The sequence below is a fragment of the Monopterus albus genome, unplaced genomic scaffold (genome assembly GCF_001952655.1).
Source record: "Monopterus albus unplaced genomic scaffold, M_albus_1.0 scaffold15.1, whole genome shotgun sequence".
NCBI lineage: Eukaryota > Metazoa > Chordata > Actinopteri > Synbranchiformes > Synbranchidae > Monopterus > Monopterus albus.
The window spans coordinates 1,132,368-1,153,611 of record NW_018127895.1 but is presented as its reverse complement, the minus strand read 5'-3'; the positions used below and the strand labels follow the sequence as shown (position 1 = coordinate 1,153,611).

Genomic DNA, 21,244 nt, shown 5'->3' with positions numbered 1-21,244 from the left:
TGGAAAGCATTGATGCTGTACATTTTCAGGGCAGCAAAAGTAGCAATACATAATGAAATTCCACATAATATAGTGGTTATAGTCAGAAAAATGCCATTATTGAGCTGTTTGTTATTACTGTCTCAACATAATATCCATTGATCCATGAACACATTTGACACTATAAATGATGATTAACCCCTCTTTGACATGTTTTGATCAGATGAAAGGAAAGTATGTAATCCTTTTTTACTGTTGTTAGATAACATAAGAGTCATGTTTCTTAGTTCCCTTTTTTAAGGTACTTAATTTTTTCTATGCAGTCAGGCACTGAATCAGATGCAAGGTAAATACAATAAAGTGTGACTGGTAGCAGGGAGCGTAACATAGATATTATAGTAGTTTAGAACTGCTTCAGTTACTGTAAGTGCACAAAGCAACTAGGCGTGGTACATTAAATCGTTTTCTTCAAATATAATATATTTGATGTGTTCAGCATTAGTTGTGCAGTTTTAAAATGATTTTTTACAATAACAGTCTCTATCAGAGATGCTACACGTGGTCTTACTGCATAGCATATTGGTACAAGAGTAGCAAAGCACCAACATAAAACACAAAACCTGTTTTTAATCAGCTGTGTATGTTTGGATTTTTTGTGTCAGGGCTGATCCAGCCTCCAGATGGACCAGCTCAACCAGCGCATGCTGCAATATCATTTGTGGCTTGTTTGATATCAAATGCTGTCTATTCCTACTCTGCTAGTTTTGGCATATGCTGGTGGCAAGTGGACACTAAGAACACCAACAGCACTGATCTAAACAAACATGGGATGAGCTTCTCTCCATAACAGCCACAATCTCATTACAAGCACGCTTGGCCCATTTCACTTTTGTTGGTATTTTTATAACAGGTATCCAGCACTATGTCTATAGAGCCTATGATCATGTAGTTGCAGCAAAATCTGTCACATCTGAACTGATGGAGTTTTTTTCTCCACCACAGCTTCAGCACTGCCTACCAGTGTATCTACTACTCCCCAGAGCACACAGCCAAAGCTCAGGAGGTACTCAGCACCATGAGCCTCCTCCAGCCTCTCATCACAAGCTTAGCGGACCAACTCCTCCAGGCTGCCCAGGAGCAATCTTCAACTGGACTGACGGATACACTCAAGAACCTTTCTGACAAGGTGAGGCAGCTCCTAACTCACTTTAGAAGTTTTATTTATTGTCATTGTGACACGTACAACGAAATTATGTTTGGAACCGAGGACCCCGGGCCACTGCGTGCATACGCGCCGCCATCACGGGCAATGGGGGGGTTCATTGTCTTGCCCAAGGACACTTTGACATATGGACTACAGGCACTGAGATTCAAACAATCAACCTTCTGGTTGGGAGACGACTGCTCTACCCACTGCACCACTGTTGCCTCCCCCAGAATTATATTTATAATATATTGTAATTATAGTAATTTATTCCCCTTCCCTCAGATTTGTGCAATATACAATGCATCACTTTTATTCTTGGACACATCACCAAACACTGCCTCAGCCTAAAAAGCCTTTTGTTATAATCCTTAACTGTGTCAATAAGTTGATTTAAATCCACACTAATCCAAAGAGGAACTTAATTATTTGCTGGTGGGTTTTGCTTCTAAGCCTAGAAGCAATAGTTTACCTGATGGAGCTGAAAGCTGAGGACTATTCAGGTGGATATACTGGCTTAAGCTGACAGCGACACTAGATGTTTACCCTCTCAGGGGAGTTATACCATAGACTTCCAGCTCTCAGAATATCCCTCCCTTCAAATCCAGTGGTTGATTTGACACAGTTGCATACACATTAGGCAACTAGACAACCTCAGGAAAATCCATAACTCATCATAAAAATGCCAAACTAACAAAAGTGAATAGCAGCATGGAGGTTTATGGAGTTGAGGCGTTTTTATCAGTGTAATTAATGAATTACATCTGGTGCTGTCAGATTGCAATCTGTTGTGGGAGAGATTGTTTTTGCCACAGTGGAATAGAGCCCAATCAGTCTGCTTAATTGGTACATTCGCTCTGTCACCACTTCCTCTCATCCTTGATTAGACAAGCACATATTGGCCAAGTAAACCCCTGGCCTGGTCAGCACAAACAGAGCCGCAGTCTGATTAAATCCTCACACTGTGTTTTACACGTGTATGTGTGCGGCTGAGGGCATTGGAAGTGTGAAAGTGTGTGTTTAAAAGCTGATGTTGAAGTGCCATCTCTCTTCAAGCCCCAAAGTCTCCAATCATGAACAGCATCACATGATTGTTGTCAGTATTTCCTTCTGCACTTGTGGTGATCTGTCATGGATGGATGTTTTTTTTACAGACATACACACACAGGTTCATGTTATACACACCAGTAGGTACACAAGTCTACTCAGTTACATTTATAGAGACTGAAAACACACATTTGATTCAAAAGACTTAAAAGACTAGTTTGACAATTTGGAAAATGCACTTACTTGGTTTCTTGCCTAGAGTTAAATGAAAGGATCCATAGAACTTTCATGTTAGTCCTTTAAATATGAAGCTGCAGTAGCTTAGATTATGCCAAAGACTGGAAACAAGGGAGCAGCTTATTATCCAAATGTAAAAAAATCCACTTACTAACTTCTCTGAAGCTCATTAATTCACATGATATATCTTGTTTCTTTAATCCATAAAATGCTGAAGTGATAAAACAACCATTCACTGTTTTATGGGGGTTTTACTGTATGTGACTGGCTACTTCTTGGCTAGAAGCAGTTATAAGTCAACCATCAGCAAATTGGAAATCGTTGTTTTTATACCTTTGTTTTTGTATTCAATCAGTCCAGATCAGTAGTTATACTTTTGGCATCATCACACCGAGTGCTGGCACTCCAAAGGAGTGTGTACTCAGCTCCCTGCTGACATATGACTGCGCTGCATCATTGAGCTCCAACTGAATCATTAAGTTTGCTGATGACAACAACAGTGGCAGGCCTCCTCAGCAACAGTGATGAAACGCCTTACAGAGAAGAGGTGGACCCACTAGTAGTGTGGTGTAAGACCAACAACCTTTCCTTATACACAGGGAAAACAATGGCTTCAGAAAGATGCCTGCCAACTACAAATCTAAAAAAGACAGACATGCAAAAGACAAAACACTCCGTACAGCCATGGTCAGACAGATATCTGATATGTATCTTACAGACATGAAAAAAGGTGAATGCCTTTGTGAGTGCATCTCTGCAGTGAGTGTGAACTTTCTTCAATAAAGACAGTGAGTCACACCTTCAGAGAATCTTGGAAAGACGAGACACCTGAGAGAATCAGAAGGATGCAAAAACCTTTTTCATTAAGCACGTGCTGCCTCAGATTTTTTTATTCTTCTTGGTTCAGAACACCTGACTCCAGGCTTAATTCAGTATTTCGCTTCAGAGTGCTTCTTATTGCTGCATTCTGATTAGCGTTGTGCATGACAGATGTGTGGTTGCATCTCCATATAAATGATGATGATTCTGTTGATGAAGATAATAATTTCACTCTGATGATAATCACAGTGAAAAGGCAATTTCAGTGCATCTACCCTCCCTCCAGCTGTGTCCTAGGACAAGCTATATGTCTCTGCCATAACGGTTACCTGGGAAGAGCTGTGGGTTTTATCGTCTATGCATGATTATATTAAATTACACTGTGTAGTGTATTCAATAGTGTGTGTTCTCACAGCCAAGTACTGTTGGAATCTGACCATCTCTATCAATTCAGTCTCCATTCACCTTTCAGGTGAAGTTACACTGAGTAAAAAACTGTTTTTAATTCACCAAAACCCACTCATCCTTCAGAGTATAACCATTCAAAACCATTGGAGGTGGAGAGATTCCTACAGTTCTCTTCTTTTAGATCAGACATAGCTAATTTTTTTGCAGTCTTAGTCCACAGAGGCATTTTCTGACTTGCACTACTGCACAGTCAAGATCACATCCGCAGAACGCTCATACTGAAGAAAGACTAGCGACAAAATTTCTACCAAGGGATTTAACGCATTGAAGATCTCTAATAAAATGGGTTGGTGTGGAAGAGCTGCACTGAGGAGTAGTTTCTGCACATGGAGAAGTGAAGCTGCTTTGGTTTAGCCTTGGAAAAACAATGAAGCTACAGTGCTTTTCTCCTTTACCCAAAGGAGTGCATCTCTGATATTTCACTTTGAACTCAATCTTTTACATGGATCCTGGAATACAATACATCTTTGAAATGTTTTCTGTGCTTCCATATAGATCCTAATCTTTGGGTACACAAGCTTGGCTGGCACTGGGTTAATATTTAGGAATGTAATTGAACAATGATTTACTTGACTTCTTATGTAATCGGTTAAGTTTTATCAGCAACAAAACAAAAACAAAAAGCATGAATACCATTTATACTAAAATAAGTTCACCAACATAAAAGGTTACTTTGCTGAACAAAAGTTACTGACATAGGCAAAGACAGGAGTTCTGTGACCATGTGCAATTATGACACAGATTGATTTTAATACAGTGTGTGTCTTTCTTTACTCACCTCAGGAAAGATCATGAATAATGCATGGTCTCGTAGATGGCAAATTAACATTGAGGTCAGATAAGCACAGTTCAAATTGACTATGAATTTAAGATTTGAATTCCCAGTTTGGGTTACTGAATCCACCATGGCTCCTTTTTAGTCATTTGGACATTTTAATCTTGGAAATCTTTATGTAACATTCTGTTCATCACAAAATAGGATTCCATTAGAAATGTTTGCTCTCAGGCAATTATGTGTCATCTTATCCAGAGATTTTAGTGCCCACATCACTGACTTAGCAGGCATTCAGACTGATCCAGTAAAAATGCAACTCCCTGCTGTGCTTTAATGCACAGGGCTGCGCTGTCGGGGGTGAGGAGTCGCAGGGGGAGTGTTGTAGGTGTGTACGATACAGCCACATTGTGACACATTGACATGAGTGGATCCATTCATGTTTCCAGGCTGTGAGTTTCCATTGCATTTGGGTTAGTCATGCTGCTAACATAGCCTACTCTACCTTAGCACCAGTTCTACCAGCAGTGTGTCAGCACTGAAAGATAAAAACTGTTTAACATCCAGTACTAACGAACACGCATGACGTGTCGTTATGGTGCCTTAACTGTGGCCCAATAGTGAATAGCAGTGAATGCTCATGCTAACAAGGTAAACAAGAGTCTTCTTACTGTGGGCGTCCACATCCCCATTTGTCCCCCGTATGATTGGTCAATACAATGCCTTTACCAGTGCAGTAAAAATGAAATCAGATCCAACTTTGCCGCCACATGGGGTTGCCTCATTTTGCTAGTCCCTGTGGTGCTGGTGCCAGCTGTGTTCTTTGACACCTTTGAAACTCAGTCTGAATAGAGCCTTACAGGACTGGAACTCACATCAGAATACCAAGCACTATGTCGGGCGAACGCCAGGCACCTGACTAATACCATCCCTACAGTGAAGCATGATGCTGACAACATGATGCTATGGGGTTGCGTCTCTGCGCTGGGGACAGGGAGACTGGACAGGATTAAGGGAAGGATGAATTTAGTCAAATACAGAGGTCTGTGAAAGAAACTGCTCTAGAATGCATGTGACCTACAGCTTACAGCCAAGACAGTGCTGGAGTGGCATTGTGACAAGTCTCTGACTGTCCTCAAGTGGCTCAGTCAAAGTCCAGACTTAAACCCCATAGAACATCTGTGGAGAGACATGATGATGGTAGTTTATAGAGGGTTCCCATCCAGTGTGACAGAACATGAGAGGCTCTGCTCAATGAAATGGGATGAGGTTCCCAAATCCAGGTGTGCAACACTCATAAATACTTAACCCAAAATTACTTAAAGCTGTAATTGCTACCAAAGTGGCTTCTACAAAGTACCGAATTAAAAGTTTGAATACTTTTGTTAATGAAAAATTTCATCTTTTGATTTTTAATGCATTTGCAAAAACATTTTGGAAACACTTTTACTTTGTCATTATGTGTTACTGAATGTAGAGTAGTGGGCAAAATGGCAGTCTACAACACAAAGCATGCAAAATATGAAGGTGTTCAAATTCCTTCTGAAACCACTTTGTGTATATAATGACATTTCAGGTTTCTTCTCATGGAGGGCTTGTTTTATGTGTTTTGTTGGACTGTATTTTGCTGTGGTAATAGAATTGCTTATTGCAGTGCTAACTCAATTACTCTTGAGAGCCTTATCATTTTTTACACATTGACAGCAGCGAGCACCAGGGCCCTTGGTACCAGGATCATCATCAACTTACAGTAGCTGGTGAATCTGAGATCAAAGGAGGTGTGCTCCTCAGAGAAGCAGGCTGGAGGAGGAGTAATTGAATTGTTTGTTGTTTGTTGCTGTTGTTGTTGCTCACTGGCTGTGCTGCAGTAATGGAGTGCAGCTACTTTATATTGAAGGAGCGTGTTTGTTTTCACTTCCTCCATTTAATAGGAACCTGTATTTTCTTCCACCCACACACAATACCAATGTGACAGCCCCTTTCTATCTCTCTCACTTTCTCTGTCTCCCCTTGCTTTTATATTGTTTAAAATTTCATTTGTTGCGCTATCCCACAATGATTTTAAGGAGCTGTCTCTTTTTCTTTGCTACAGACAGAACAGTTTGTTCATACACTTAAGGATGAATTGGTCAAGAGTGCACTACTGGCTCTGCACGCAGCACGGCCTGGGTATATTACCAAGAACCAGAAGCAAACCCCGGTACAGGGTGGCCAAGATGAAGGCCACATCCACCAGGGTAGTGACAAGAATCAGACCCTGGTGCAGGGACTTTCAGGCCACAGTCCAGCCACGTCAGTCACTGAGAGCATAGTGGTGTGTAATAATGTGGAAGCAACACAAACCACAACCAGAGGAGAAAGTGTGCCTTTGAAGCACCAAGACTCCATACCGCACCATAAAGAGTATGACGAGGAGGAATGGGTGAGTCTAAGCTGAAATGAAACCAGAACTTCTGAGTTGTGTTCCAGAAGAAAGAAAACCTTATTCAAAATCCCACTGAGATTTATATTCTAGCTAATAACTAAAAACCCAGCCCTGGCACATAGCTTTCAAAAGTATGTTGTGAGTTTACTACGTTAGCTTACACTATAATGATATATTTCTCTAAAACAATGTATTACTGACATTAATGTAACATTTTTCTTTAAATATTTCCACCATATCAAACTTCCTGCAGGAGATTTGGTGGTATCCTCATTGCATCTAAGCCATGCTGATTCTTTTCACTGAAGTGTGCCACACTTCTGCCACACTGACAGCAGGAGTCTACCAGGATTTCTGCACACCAGTGTTCAGTTATCTGTCATATCATTTCTCACCAGTGTAATACATTCAAACCATATTTTTGAAGCAACAGTAAAGCGAAATACACACCACCACTTGTAATTACACTTACATGTACACACGTTGTTGGATTGTCATGTTTGTACATACAGAGACATGAACACATCTACAGTATTTGTGAGAGAACAGCTGGTGCTCATGAAAAGAAAGAAAGATACAATCAATGGAAACATTTTAAAGTCTCAGAAAAACCCCATAGTCATTTCCTTTTGACCTTTAGGACATGAAGCCATTGTAGACTCTAAAAGTAAAACACCATTTGCTTTGTTTCTGCTTCCAAGGGTTTGCAGTTTCAGGTTTTGTTACACATTTTTATTTCAATCTCAGTATGGCAAACAGAAAAAGGGAAAGTGTGTGTGAGCGAGAGAGATGTTACCAGTGAGGCTGATCTGACTGCTGATTATCTATCCAACTCCTTTAGGACAGGGTCTGGGCCAGCGTGGCCAAGTGTCTCAACTGTGTAATCGCCATGGTGGATAAACTCCAGGAAGAAGACAGCAGAAAACAGGAGCCAGTCCCTGAGCAGCACCTCGCTGATGTCATCACTTCACACAACCCTGGTAAATCATTATTTTTCTGAAATTATTATTAGTTTTTCAAAGTAGTAATGTTTCTGCCACAAATGGGTGTAACTTGGCACACTGGCAACTGACCATCAGTGAAAAACCTTTTGTTCTATAGAGTATCACAGGGATGATGTTTTTTTTGTAAGCCAGCCCAGTTAGTTAGCGTGACCTGATCAAACTAGTGATCATTGCAAGGTTAGTTAGAGTAGTTTGCAAGTGTGTGAGTTTAGAAATAAAGAGGCTCTTAAGGTGGGCTGGTGAGTAGATGAGTGTCCATGTTTGGGGTGATGACACTTTTTTTACTTTTATTTATCATAAACCGGTAAATCAGCTCCTTAAATTCTCATTGTTTAAATTTAATTTCAGTATAAACATTATTGTTTTGTTGAGTCATAACTCAAAACCCAAAGTACTTATAACGAGGCAAATATACTTAATATATACTTACCATTTAAATTATTAAATGGTTCTACAGCCGGTCGCTGTAGAACCAGCGACCGGTTGGTTCTACAGTAGATAGACGCTGTTCCTGTAATCCAAACTCCTTTCTGGACCTCACATATAAAATATGCAGTCCCACAACAGCACCAGCAGGGGGCACAGCATGTTTGGTCCCAAAATTGTTAAACGTGTTAAAATAAAACTCTTAAATGAAATGCTTTGTAATTTGCATAAATCCTGTTGTGTGTAAAAGGCTTGGATAGTGATGATTTAGACATCAAATGTTTCATCTCTGTTCTCTATAAAAGCGCAAAACTGCGAGCACTTTAGAATACAATGAGTAAATACAGTTTATGTTTATTGAAAATGAATCTTTTAGAGTTTTTAGGGGTTGTTTTTTTCTCTTCAGTTAAACATGTATTGTGATGTGTCATGAGTGATTAATTCTATATTGTATCTTGATCACTCCTGTTCCCATCACAAAAGAGTAACTAATTTATTCTGCCAAAAAATACAGGCTTTTACTAGACTAAATAATATACATTCTCGCTGTGAGGGAAATAACATTGAACAGTTAGTGTTTTTTAGTGTATCTGCAGCCTCAGTTGAAATAAGTGACACAAGACAGCAGTCTAACCTAGAGGCACTTTGTTGTTTAAGCATTAGCAAAGAGAAACTTAAATTGTTGGCAGAGAAGTGGATGAAAGCAGTATTTGATATGCAGAGTCATTCACTGTTAACCACAAGCTGTCCAGTCTGCCCTTACATCCAGTGAAATCCTGCCTCAAGCTTGTGGCCAGACAAGTGCTCAGCCTGTTACAGCTGCCAGTTGGCACACAGAGTCATGGCATTAGTCTGACCAGGCAACAAGGAGAGCCTCTGGGTGTGTGTGTTTGTGTGTGTCAAAGAAAAATGCACTTCCAGGGGTCTTTGCAAGTGTTGGTGTGTTTTGTTTCATTGTGTGCATTTGTGTGCATGTGTCTGTCTGTTCAAGTGAGCTGGCAGGTACGAACAAGGCCATCCACATGGTATTCAGTCTGAAAGATAAGCTCAGCCCCCCGAGCACCTTTATTAAGATGCTGAACAGGCTCAGAGCAAGTGGTCATCTGCTTGTCTAAATACAAACATGGACTGAATAATGAGAGTGGCTTTGTCTGCTAGTGGAGACCAGTGAAGCTCAGGCAGGCTGTGGGGGTTTGGATGTTTGGGCAGGTGGGCTGATGAAGAGATGACAGCTGGAGTTGTGTTTCCTCTTTCTCTGTGCAGAAGCGGTATTTGCAGAATAAGATAAGACATGATTTTTCTGACAGGGCAAGGGCAAGCCTGATGTGCTATATGTTCTTGGATATGACATTCAACTCTGTGTGTCTGTGTGTCTTCCCCCAAAGAGCGTTTCAATATGTTGAAGCTCAACAGAATTCATGATGGGGAGAACTTAATTTGGACATTTCCTTACCAACACTGCCCCCTGTTGGGTAGCAAGGGAATTATCAGAAATGTGTTCTGGGTAGAGGAAATGCATATCGGACACCACGAAATCACTCAAAGAAGTCAATGTGTTTACTGAATATGTTGTTTGAGGGTGCTGTTGATATTCAATATCATCTCATAATGGATGCATGTGTGATTATCAGCCAGGGGCAGAAGATCCCCTTGCAGCACCTTCAGATCCTCTAGGGCAGGGGTGGGCAATTCCAGTCCTCGAGGGCCCTGTCCTGCTTGTTTTCCAACTATCCCTGCCTAACCTGCTGCTAATTATCTGGCTCAGGTGTGTTCAGCCAGTCAGAAGCTGGAAGATACCATATAAATGGGTTACTTTATCTTTCCTCACTCCACTTTCATATAAGATGGTATCGTCCAGCTTCTGACTGGCTGAACACACCTGAGCCAGATAATTAGCAGCAGGTTAGGCAGGGATAGTTGGAAAACAAGCAGGACAGCGGCCCTCGAGGACTGGAATTGGCCACCCCTGCTCTAGGGGGTACTTATGCTGTTATATATCCACATACAGTGGCAGGTGTAAGCCCCTTGGCGTGACCTGGTTTATCTGTGTTGATTGCTCATAAAATGTGACCTGATATTCATCTTAGTCATACATACAAGCACGATGTGCCTAAGATAAGGCCTGGGCTGACTGGGCCACTCCTCAGTGCGGATTGTTTTTGTTTAAAGCTTCTCCTTCAGTTTATTAAACCCCTGCAGCCATTTGAAGGCAGCAAGACTCAAATGTTGGTGATTCTTCAGCTCCTGATTTAAGAAGTGCCTTTCCAGAGTGCAGTGCCATTACGCATGGCCTTCCGATGTGTTTATCTTAATTAAATCATGTGTAAATGACACACCTCTACACATGCTGGACTGTCAATATTCTGCTTCTTAAAGCAGGAGATGTCAGATTACGAGGGCTGTAATAATCATTGCCTTCTTTTCAGATTTCTTTAACAAACATGACCATTGATGCTTTATGCCATCATGTTGCATCAATTATGATATGATGACCATTTGTAGTGTAGAATTATGACTGAAATGGTGTCAGACTGATGGAATCATCAGTGTCAATGAGCAATTTTTTTATCATCATGCTAATTTACAGTTTAAAAAACCCACATCATCTGCTTTAAGCTTCAGATTTGTGGTGACCCAGACAACAATATGTGAGCGTAGTGTTGTCATACTTCACTGATTTGCACAGCTGTCTCAGTGCTATGACATCAGTGATGTGACTGGTTGAGATTATATGTATTTACATATATACTGACTTATTATTCTCACCACACCCTCCAACATGTATTTACACTGCACCCAATCCTTTACACTTTATTTGTACACTGCTCTGCTGAAATGAATCCAAACAGTAGATGTGTTTGGAGACCAGTGTTTTCACTGGTAACATTCAAACGTGGCGGCCCGCCACGGCAAAAAATCATTCCAGCCAATCAATCATTTAATCAAGTGCATCAGTGACTTGCCTGAGAAGCCTGTAAAACAACAGGTCGAGTCACATACACAGGTACAGTTAAGGCCAATTCAGACAGAGCGAGTTTTTAGATGCATTTTTAATCACCTGCTTTTGCTTCAGGTCTGTTTTTTGGTGGCGCATTGAGTGCAGCGCAATCTCCACACACTGCTGTTTAAGTGACCCAAGTCCCAAGTTATTTTCTGTTGCAAATTTTTTTGCAGGTGTCTGTTATGATTATGTGCATAAGGCCTACATGAAAACTATTATTATCCACCACATTTCTGCTGTCAGTCGGCCTGGTGAAGACCCTTTGTCCGTCCACTGTCCGTGCAGCTCATCAAGAGCTGATGCCTGACAGCCGCTTTAACACTAAGCATCAAATTTTAGATCTCGCTTTCAGTCAGGTTGTGGTTACATTATTGAGTGAAGCACCGACCAGCAAACTGTTGAGGACTTTGCAACAGCTAAAAAAAAAAAAAAACTTTGATTATAACTGGCACTGGAAAAATAAGTAGTCTATATTAGTCCATAAAGTTTTTGGTCACCTCCACAGAGGGAACACAGATAAGGGATGGAAGATATAGATCAGAGAGGGGCAAAAGAGGAGAGAGGAGGTTAAGTGTCCAGGTGCAATGCCGCAATGCCAAACCTCTTTATACACAGGAAGCACTGGAGAACCCACAAAGTCTGTGATCCGTTTACTGAATTAAAGATACAAAAGTGGTATGATTTCTTGAATTATTTGCCATTACTTGCAGGCTGGTGCTTATAGTTTAACAATCATACTGCATACAGTATATTAATTTTATTTCATCTTCACAAGTTTTCGATGTTATTTTTGATGTTATGATGTGGGTTTCTTAAGTTTACAACTAGCTTGTGCTTTTTATTAATTTTATTAAGCAATTCATTTCATTTTCAGTTTCATTTTCAGGGAAGCGTGAATGGCTGAACCGGTTTCGGCTCACAGATTAACTGCTTGTTGTTTCCGGCTGAGAATGCAAGTGCTTGGACATATTTTTGATCTGCAACTGCAACATAACCGTCATTCCATCTCTGTCTACACGTCCACCCCTATTTGTCCCCATCCCATCTTACTCTACAGGTGACTGGAGGGAGCAGTTGTGTCCCCTGGTGACCAGGTTAAAAGAGTGTGTGATGGAAGTGGTGGAGAAGGCTACGAAAGCCATGACATTTGTGCTCCTGCAGGAGGCAGCCTGCAGCATCCCACAGGGTTTTCTCCTCCAACAGAGGCGAGATGTGGTCTTCAGCCAGGCAGTAGGTGGCAACACTGGCATAACAGCTCTAAAAGTCCTCCACATCAAGTTCTCTTCAGTAATATGCTTGTTGTAGTTCCTCTGAGCTACAAAATTCCTGAGTAAATATTTGATTGTATTTGCTGTCCAACTTGCAACATACTCAGTGCTGCCCTTTAAATAAAGTCCAGACTCTACCCTGTCCAAACAACTTTTTATCTATTTCTCACACATCATTAAATGTTGACATGCACTGAAATTTAAGCTGTCAGGTCAGAATACCTCTTGAAATGCATTTTTCAGTAGATATTGACAGGTGATATTTTGACAGATTGATAGATGTTTTTTTTATATGTCTGTATGCCAGCATCATGCACAAAATAGCAAGGCATTGTACAAAATAGCTTACTTCAACAAACTCAAAACAAAAACAACTACGAAAGGAGCAACAACAGTCTCCAGGATTAGAATATTATTGTTGTGGTATAAATAGAGCTGTGAGGCTGTTTGTCCTCCTCAGCATTGGTTTACAGCTCTGTCATATTCTGGTCAGCTGCTTGTGCTAAGAACAACTTACAGGATATGGCTTAAATATATATGTTTTTGTGTGTGTGTGTGCGCTTGTGTTTTTTTGTTTTCTTTTAGCTGGCAGCCTTAGCCTGTGGGTTTGTCATGAGGCTCTACACAGGAATGAAAGACAAAAGCTTCCTGAGGCAGCTCCACCTGGTTGGCCTGGTGGCCCAGTTTGAGAGCCTGCTCAGCACCTACAGTGAGTAAATCTGTAAGAGTTAAATCAGACCTGGAAACCTCAAAACTTCCACTGAATACAGATGTTCACTTGTATTTACTTTCTAATAAATCACAACATATAGCAAGGCAATGAGTTACTGCGGTGTTTGTTGTCATAATATTTTTATTACAGTTATGTTATGTCTGTACACCAGAGCTCTGTTGGCTATGTAGCTTAACCTAATGCACTGGGTACCTTATTGGACTTTTATTGGTTTTTATGGGATTCACTGGATGTGATTATTTATTGTTTATTTATGATTTTATAACCTGCCTTTATTGTTGTCTAACAGTATTTACCAGTGTGTTTGTTGTTGTTTCTCTTTTCCAAAAAGAGTTTCTCCTAAGGGAGATAATAAAACTGACCTTGCCCTTGTTGCTTTATACAACATGACCTAGGTGAATGTTAACTTCAGTGTCTTGTGAAGGTGGATTATCAGATAAATACAGAAACTAGAGACTGAAGGAAAGGAAGGCCTTTGTCAGATATGACAACTCCTATTTCAGTTCCCTGCACAACCATGATCAAAGCTGTCATTCAGTGGTTTGCCAGAGCTCATATAAAAGTTAAATGGATTGGTCAGTGAAATTAACAGCTGCATGCAGAGTGAGGAGCTTTATGTCAGTTACAAGATAAGGACAGCTACTGCCTTAACCCATTTATATGATCTATGTCTCTGCCATGTCTTCTTCAAATAATGTCAGTGATATCAAATGTGGACAGTTTCTGAATTAACTCTGACATTTTAAATGTAAGCCAAACTCACCTTGTTTTGAGTAACTAAAATGTTTTTCGCGAGCAAGAATGAAATCACTACTAAGACTATTTTATCAAACTGTTTCAGGTGAAGAGATTGGGATGCTGGAGGACATGGAGGTTGGAATCTCAGACCTGCAGAGAGTTGTGTTCAAGATCACAGAGGCCAAGACAGATGACCTCGGTGACCTCCAGCCTTTAGTGTGTGGCCAGCGGTGAGACATTGCCCCCTACTGTTAATTTTTGTGCTTTAGTGTAACATATTCGGTTTCTTTATGTCATGATGATATAGTGTATCCTAAAGGCGAAACAGCTTTTAAGCTGTTTATAGCAGCAGTTTGGTAGATTATAAGGAACAAGTACAGATAACTATCAACCAGTTCCCAACACAAGCCCCTTAATGAACATTAAAATTTCAGTGAGTCAATAAAATTGCCATCTTTTCATTTTAATGCATTGAGAAACACTTATTTTGTCCCAGAGATTCTTTATAATTGGCATATAATTTATTTAAAAGGGACTGACAATGAACTACAATTTCTTAGGAAACTTCCTAGAAAAGGGCCATGTACTGTAATTTGGTACTAAATATAGAGAGTGTTCCAACTGGCACACTTTCCATTAAGTAACAGCTAGGAATAGTTGAAGGTCTGTGGAGTGAAAGGTCAATAAAATGTTTTCAAATGATCAACGGTTCAGGCGTTCCTTGTGTTTTCTTCACGTCTGATGCACCTGTTAATAGCCCTTTAGTAGTAAATGTTACCTGCTGGTTCTCAAGTACTCCTGTGTGGACACTTATGCTATGTGTAGTACATTGTCATGATTTTCCTGGTGATTAGTACCCAGTTCCATAGTTCTTCTCAAAAACCTCCTGGCCAGCTATTAACAAATTATAGGACCTATAAAATGATTAAAGTAAGAAAAAAAAAACAACACAGACCTTTCTCCTTTTTGTCACAAGCTTTACTGTACAGTTCAGTCTAAATTTCAGCTAATGAAATTGCAGCCTGCAGATCACTTGGCACGTATCTGCATGGTGTCTTGTTTAGGATATTTATGATACACTCTCTGACAATAATTATTTTGGCTGATTTATCAGGCTCTCGGAAGACAAAGCCTTTCAGCAGTGGACTTGTTTGTTTGTGCATAAAACTTACAGCGAAACGTGGTACTGAGAGGCATTATGATATCCACTGTTTGTTCCAAAACAAAGCCCAGAATAACCTGTGAAATGGATTAATGCCATGTGATCGTGTGCCAAGCACCACAGTCAAACTCTGCAGCAGGTTAGGAAGTTGCAGCCTCATGTGAAGCCATTAATGTGTTCAGGGATTGTTTGAGTCACAACACTGGCATCATAGCAGCAGGGACTGTCTGACTCCCTACAGTAACGCAATAATTGACATGTAAGACATTTGCCACAGCAAAGTTTATTTGAACTGTTTATTGTATGTAATATACCAAGTGTTATAAAGCAATACACTGTTCTTGCCCTACCCACCTTTATGTCATCTGTCAGGCAGTCTGGCTCACACACAGTCTTTCTCTCATGCATGCCCACCATCAGTCTCTGTTTACAGCTTGCTCTGGCCTGTCTTAGGTGTCAAATTGTATATCTTTCCAAACATATCAAATTTTAAAGCATTTGCAGAGCCTATCAAATTTCTTTTAACTTATCCATTTTTACCTTCCATTTTGTTTTTCCTCCCCTTACATTCAGAGACCACTTCACTGTAGAAGTGCCATTACCACAACTGGTTTTCCAGACATTGCCAGAGGAGATCAAGGAGGGCAAGCCTCTACGAGTATTCCCTGTGCTGTTTAATGTGGGAATCAATGAACAGCAAACTATAGCAGAGAGGTACTGCAAGCACACTTTGTTCACTCTGAAGAATTTCCAGTTTGACTCACTTATAAGATAAGGGTGGTCGTCTTCTTTTTTTTTTATTGAAACAAAGTAACACATTAACAAAACAAGTCCAGACATGGGAGAAGACAACGGATAAAGTGAAGTGTGTGTATTTCCAACTTATGCAGTTTGTGAAGGGCAAGAAAGGGAGAAGGAGAGAAAGAAAAAAATATTACAACAACAACGATAATAGTACTACCAATAAAAGCAGCTTGTTACATTTCTAGAGGTTGATGGGAGTGTGCGTGGCCTCAGCCCCAGGTGTTTGGTTCAAGTTGAAATGTGTTAGAAATGGTTCCATGTGTCATTAAAAGCTGATAAACTATTCTTGTGAGTGGATGCCATTTTCTCTAATGTGATGTATTCTATCAGAAGGTTGGTCCAGTGGTTTATAAGTAGTGATTTTTTTGATTTCCAGGAGTGGGTTTTTGTATTTAATTGGTAGGTGGTCAATGCCTGTGATATTACCGAGCAAGCAAAGTGATGGAGAAGGAGGGATTCTACAGCCCAAGATGGTGGAGGGTTTCTCTGTCACTGTTATCCAGAGGGAATAAACTGGGTGGCAGGTCCAAGTAGCATGAAGACAACTGTCAGTGCAACCTAGAGTGCATCGTGAACAGATGTCTATGTTAGTGAAACCCATTTGAAACATTTTACTTTGTGATGACCAGCCTACACAAAGGCTGGTCATCTTCTATATTAATTGTATTTTCAGCAATTTCCATGCAAAGACTAAAACGGACAAGGAATTGCCTCTACTCACTGCTAAAATCTGTCAGCTGTCAGTCCTGGATTAGCTTGTCCATCTGTGCGATGGACCTCCATTTTTGTTCAAAAACAATTAAAAACACATCGCTGTACTGGGTGATATGTTTTTTCATTATGAAAAGGCTGCCTGTGTTGCCCCAGTCAGTCAACTACACACAAACGAGATGTTGTGCAAGACCTCTGCTTTGTTTATATTCTTCTAACTCCTCATGCTCAGGTCTGGTGGCAGTGGCATACTCACACTCCCTGACTAGTGAAGAATTGTTAATATGTAACTCTATTGCATATATTTACTTATGTTAAATAGCACAAAATGCATTGGGTTTTATCAAAAAAGCAAATATAATCTGACTGAACATTCTCTTGTAAAATCTGTTTTTTTTCCGCCCTGAATGAAGCATTTACTGATCTGTATTACTGATTGCTTGATAAACTGTTAAAGAGTTTTGGTGAATGTCTTGATGCTCCACCTAACTCTCCTTATTTTCCTCCCAGATTTGGTGATATCTCCTTACAAGAAAGAATAAATCAGAAGAACTTTGAGATGCTAGAAGCCTATTACAAATCATTAAGTGAAAAGGTGCCACTAGAATGTAAGTGCACAAACATTTTCATTTTTTTCCATTTGTTGTAAATATTGGGACTTTTGTTCAAGGTCTGGTGTTGCTGTGGCAGGTGACTCGTGTATGCACCGAACATCAGATTGGAGCTTCATCCAGTCCAGAGCCTGTCCTCATAAACTTGTATTTCTACCAAAGCTAAACAGGAAACATGCCCGGTCATTGCTGATGTGTTCCATGTTTTCTACAAACAGGTCTACCATGTTTCCAGACACAGGGTGACATAAAGGAATTACTTGAGTCCCTGGGCCAGAACGTAGTCACAAAGAAGAGAAAGAATGTGGAGATACTATGGATTGCTGGAACGGTGAGCAGTGCTCTTAGCATACCCATTTGTCAAGGAAGACAGCTTTCTTTCAACCATACACATAAACCTTCTCTCTTGCATAACCAAAGTAACTGGAATCTGTAAATACATTTGACATATTAATATTTCATGGCCTTTAATGGAAGCACTGAACTGAACAGAAAGGAACTGCCTGAGCATGATGGATTGATTTCAGAAAATGATACTACATAGACCTTTTACCTGACTCTGTGTCTGACAATTTATTGTTATAAATGTTCCTGCAGTGCACTTTATTCACAGCAAGAAATTGTTATAACAAGACAAAGAGTCCATAGCCATGCTAGCTGCTTGATCTATGAAGCTGTACTTAAGCACAGCAGTGCTTTCAGTTAAATGATAAAGTTGGCATGCTAACATGCTCACAGTGCTAATGCCACATGTAGATACCGAGCTGGTATTATTTTATCATGTTCAAAATTAAATTTAAGATATTAGCTGCTTACATTTGCTAAGTAGCTGTTGTAGCAGTACACACAAAGTCCTGCTTGGGCAGGTCATTGGTTTTGCATGTATTATAACAAGTTAAAAATGCATTTTTATTTAGATAGTAAACAAAAAAATGCCCCTATCATGCTACTTTCAGGATAAATTGTAATCATGACAATCCACTAGTTTTGTACCAATTTAAGTACCTCTGTAGTTTAGGTGGAAATGCAGTTCACTCCAAATAGTTTTACAGAATAAAAAAAGAATTGTTTGCATTGATGCACATAAGTAATTTTCTCTGCACTTCCCTCCAGATCTGTCGAAGGTTAAATGGCATCAGGTTCACCAGCTGTAAAAGTGCCAAAGACCGGACATCCATGTCTGTCACATTAGAGCAGTGTGCCCTCCTGCGTGACGAACACCAGCTCAGCAAAGATTTCTTCATCCGTGCTCTGGACTGTATGCGGAGGTAAGACAGAACTAAAAGACAGTATGCAACTGTTATGGGTGCAAGTTATTGTTCCAGCCAATCCCGGTCAGGCTCAATTTAAAGTTCAGTTCAGTCACATTACAGACAAACTTAAAAATTGTGCAGATAGTTTTGTTTGTCAAGGCTCAGGAGCTACTTTTGTTTATGCCAGTAATGTTTGTTTGAAAGAATAATCTTAACTCAGTGTCTACTCACTAGTTTTTCTAGACCTTTTAGTTGCATGTCACAGTCTTTGTCAGCAGTCAAGGTTTAATCAGGTGAAGGTGGATGACTGATTTTCCATGTGATGACATCATCTTGGTTACCACATGATGACAGCCTTTTCTGACAACTGAGCAAACCCTAATCCCTGGTGATGATAGTGAAAGCTCTGTAGATGAACGCTCTAGAAAAGCTAATGAATGGACCTTGACAAAAGACAACTTTGGCAAAATAAACAGATCATTAATCAGTGTCTCAGTTGTTCTGGATAATCTACAGATTGCACTGTGAACTGTTTTGACTGCTTTCTACAGAACAGATAGTTCATATAAAAACACATGTTGAGTAGGTAGAGTAACCAGGATTTAGTTTTTGATGTTGGATTCAATTTTGTGTGTCTCAAAACCTCAGCACATTGAACCAAATTTATCTGCATGACTAAGTGCAAATAGGAATAAGAAATGTTATTAAGGAACTGAGCCTTCACCAGATATTTATAAATATTAGCAGTACATGAGTTCTGTAAGATTTAAAAGCAGTCCATACAGACATCTGGTTAGAGCAATAACCTGCATCCGCAACATGTGACTCTGAGCAAAATCTGACACTGTCCATTGCACACAAAGACATTCTGTGTAGACCTTTCTGTCCCAGGTTGTCACTATCTGCTGTGCTAGCAGAAACATCCTGTGTTCCCTTCACCATTTCCACCTTCCCACACACATTGAAAAGCAACCATGCATGGTTCTATGAGTGCTGCAGGAACACTGCTGCCTTTAATCTCTGTGTTTGCCAGTAGAGTAAACATCCATATCAGCATCTGTCTAAATATGATAAGGCCCATTTTCCCAACATAAAAACCTAATAAAGACCATCTACGAAGTATAAACATCCAAAATGCCTGTGGTAATGACATGAGGTCTGTCTGATGGCAGCTGCAGTAGATGAGGACAGAACAAGGTGTGACTCAAAAAAAGCAAATACATAAAGCAAATACTCCAACTCCCAACTGATTTAACAGACATGTTCGGCGCGATGCGGCCAAAAAGTGTTAGGTGAACTCATTAAATGGCCAGACGAGGAAGTGATGAACAAAACCCCTCTCTTTATTAAGAGCACTAACGAGCAAAAAACCAGGACAAGACACGGTGTACAAAAAAAACACACTTACGGGTTGGTCTAACAGTCCGAGATCAGAGCCAGCAAACACATACAGCGAAGGTAATCCAAAATAGTAGTCCGAAGGGAAGTCCGATAATCATACACCGTGGCAGTCCATAACAAGAGGGCGAGGCAGAATAGAATAGTCCAAGGTAACAGTCCGGGATCAGAAACACAAAATACCAAAACCGAAGAAAATGCTGGAAAGTCAGAGCTGGGGTCTAGAACAATCTGGCAGCGTCCTTGTGGGAGGACGCTGCCTAAATAGAGGTGTAAACAATAAGGAGCAGGTGAAACTAATGCGAGTGATGAAGAACGTAAAAAGACCAAAACTAAGGTGAAAACAAAAACAGGAAGCAACATCAAAATAAAAGCCGGACGGGAAACAGCGGAACCGAATCATGACAGCATGGGGATATGTACATACACATTGAGAGCCGATGTACCAGAGTCAAATTCCTCGTGTGTCCGACACACCTGGCAAATAAAGCTGATTCTGATTTTGATTCTGTAGCAGAGTGGAACAACAATAGTTAACTGTCTTACTGCAGGTGCCACATTCAAACTGAATACAGTGTTTGTTTAACAAATATTGTGAAAGTATGTGGAATCTTTACTGAATCAGTGATGAGTAGCTAGGAAAAAACTACATTAAAAGGACATGATTATGTGTAGTGACATCCCACAGGCAAAATGAATTGGTCCTATTTAACTGTTTGACTTGTCTTCCTCTCTGACACAAGTGCACCAATCAGTACCTTTTGTTTAGAATTGTGAATCTTTTAGAATAAGATTAAATATTTATAACACTGCAAACATTTTAATTTGCTTCAAGAATTAACAAATTAAGAGAGTCAAATTAAATGTCTGTACCTGATTAAATATTTATAACACTGCAAACATTTTAATTTGCTTCAAGAATTAACAAATTAAGAGAGTCAAATTAAATGTCTGTACCTGATTAGGCTTACCCTCCTTGAACCGCCACCTTATTGTGGTGGAGGGGTTTGAGTACCCGAGTGATCCTAGGAGCTATGTTGTTGGGCGCTATATGTCCCTGGTAGGGTCTCCCAAGGCAAACAGGTCCTGGGTGACGGGTCAGACTAAGAGCAGTTCAAAAGCCCTTTATGAATAGATTAAAATCAAGGACCGTGACGTCGCCCGGCATGGCGCAGCCAGGGCCC

The 21,244-nt window shown here is 40.2% G+C and overlaps 1 protein-coding gene across 10 annotated transcripts in view; it reads left to right on the top strand.

Moving 5' to 3' along the window:
- The window catches only part of inpp4b (inositol polyphosphate-4-phosphatase type II B), a 216,714-nt gene that overhangs the window by 187,499 nt on the left and 7,971 nt on the right, over positions 1–21,244 (top strand). For all 10 annotated transcript variants that reach the window (XM_020591783.1, XM_020591781.1, XM_020591782.1 and 7 more), the window contains 10 exons: positions 982–1,165; positions 6,619–6,948; positions 7,793–7,931; positions 12,440–12,612; positions 13,236–13,359; positions 14,225–14,351; positions 15,857–15,997; positions 17,309–17,406; positions 17,628–17,740; positions 18,523–18,677. In XM_020591783.1, coding sequence (XP_020447439.1) covers positions 982–1,165; positions 6,619–6,948; positions 7,793–7,931; positions 12,440–12,612; positions 13,236–13,359; positions 14,225–14,351; positions 15,857–15,997; positions 17,309–17,406; positions 17,628–17,740; positions 18,523–18,677 — 1,584 coding nt within the window. The remainder of the gene's footprint in view (positions 1–981; positions 1,166–6,618; positions 6,949–7,792; positions 7,932–12,439; positions 12,613–13,235; positions 13,360–14,224; positions 14,352–15,856; positions 15,998–17,308; positions 17,407–17,627; positions 17,741–18,522; positions 18,678–21,244) is intronic.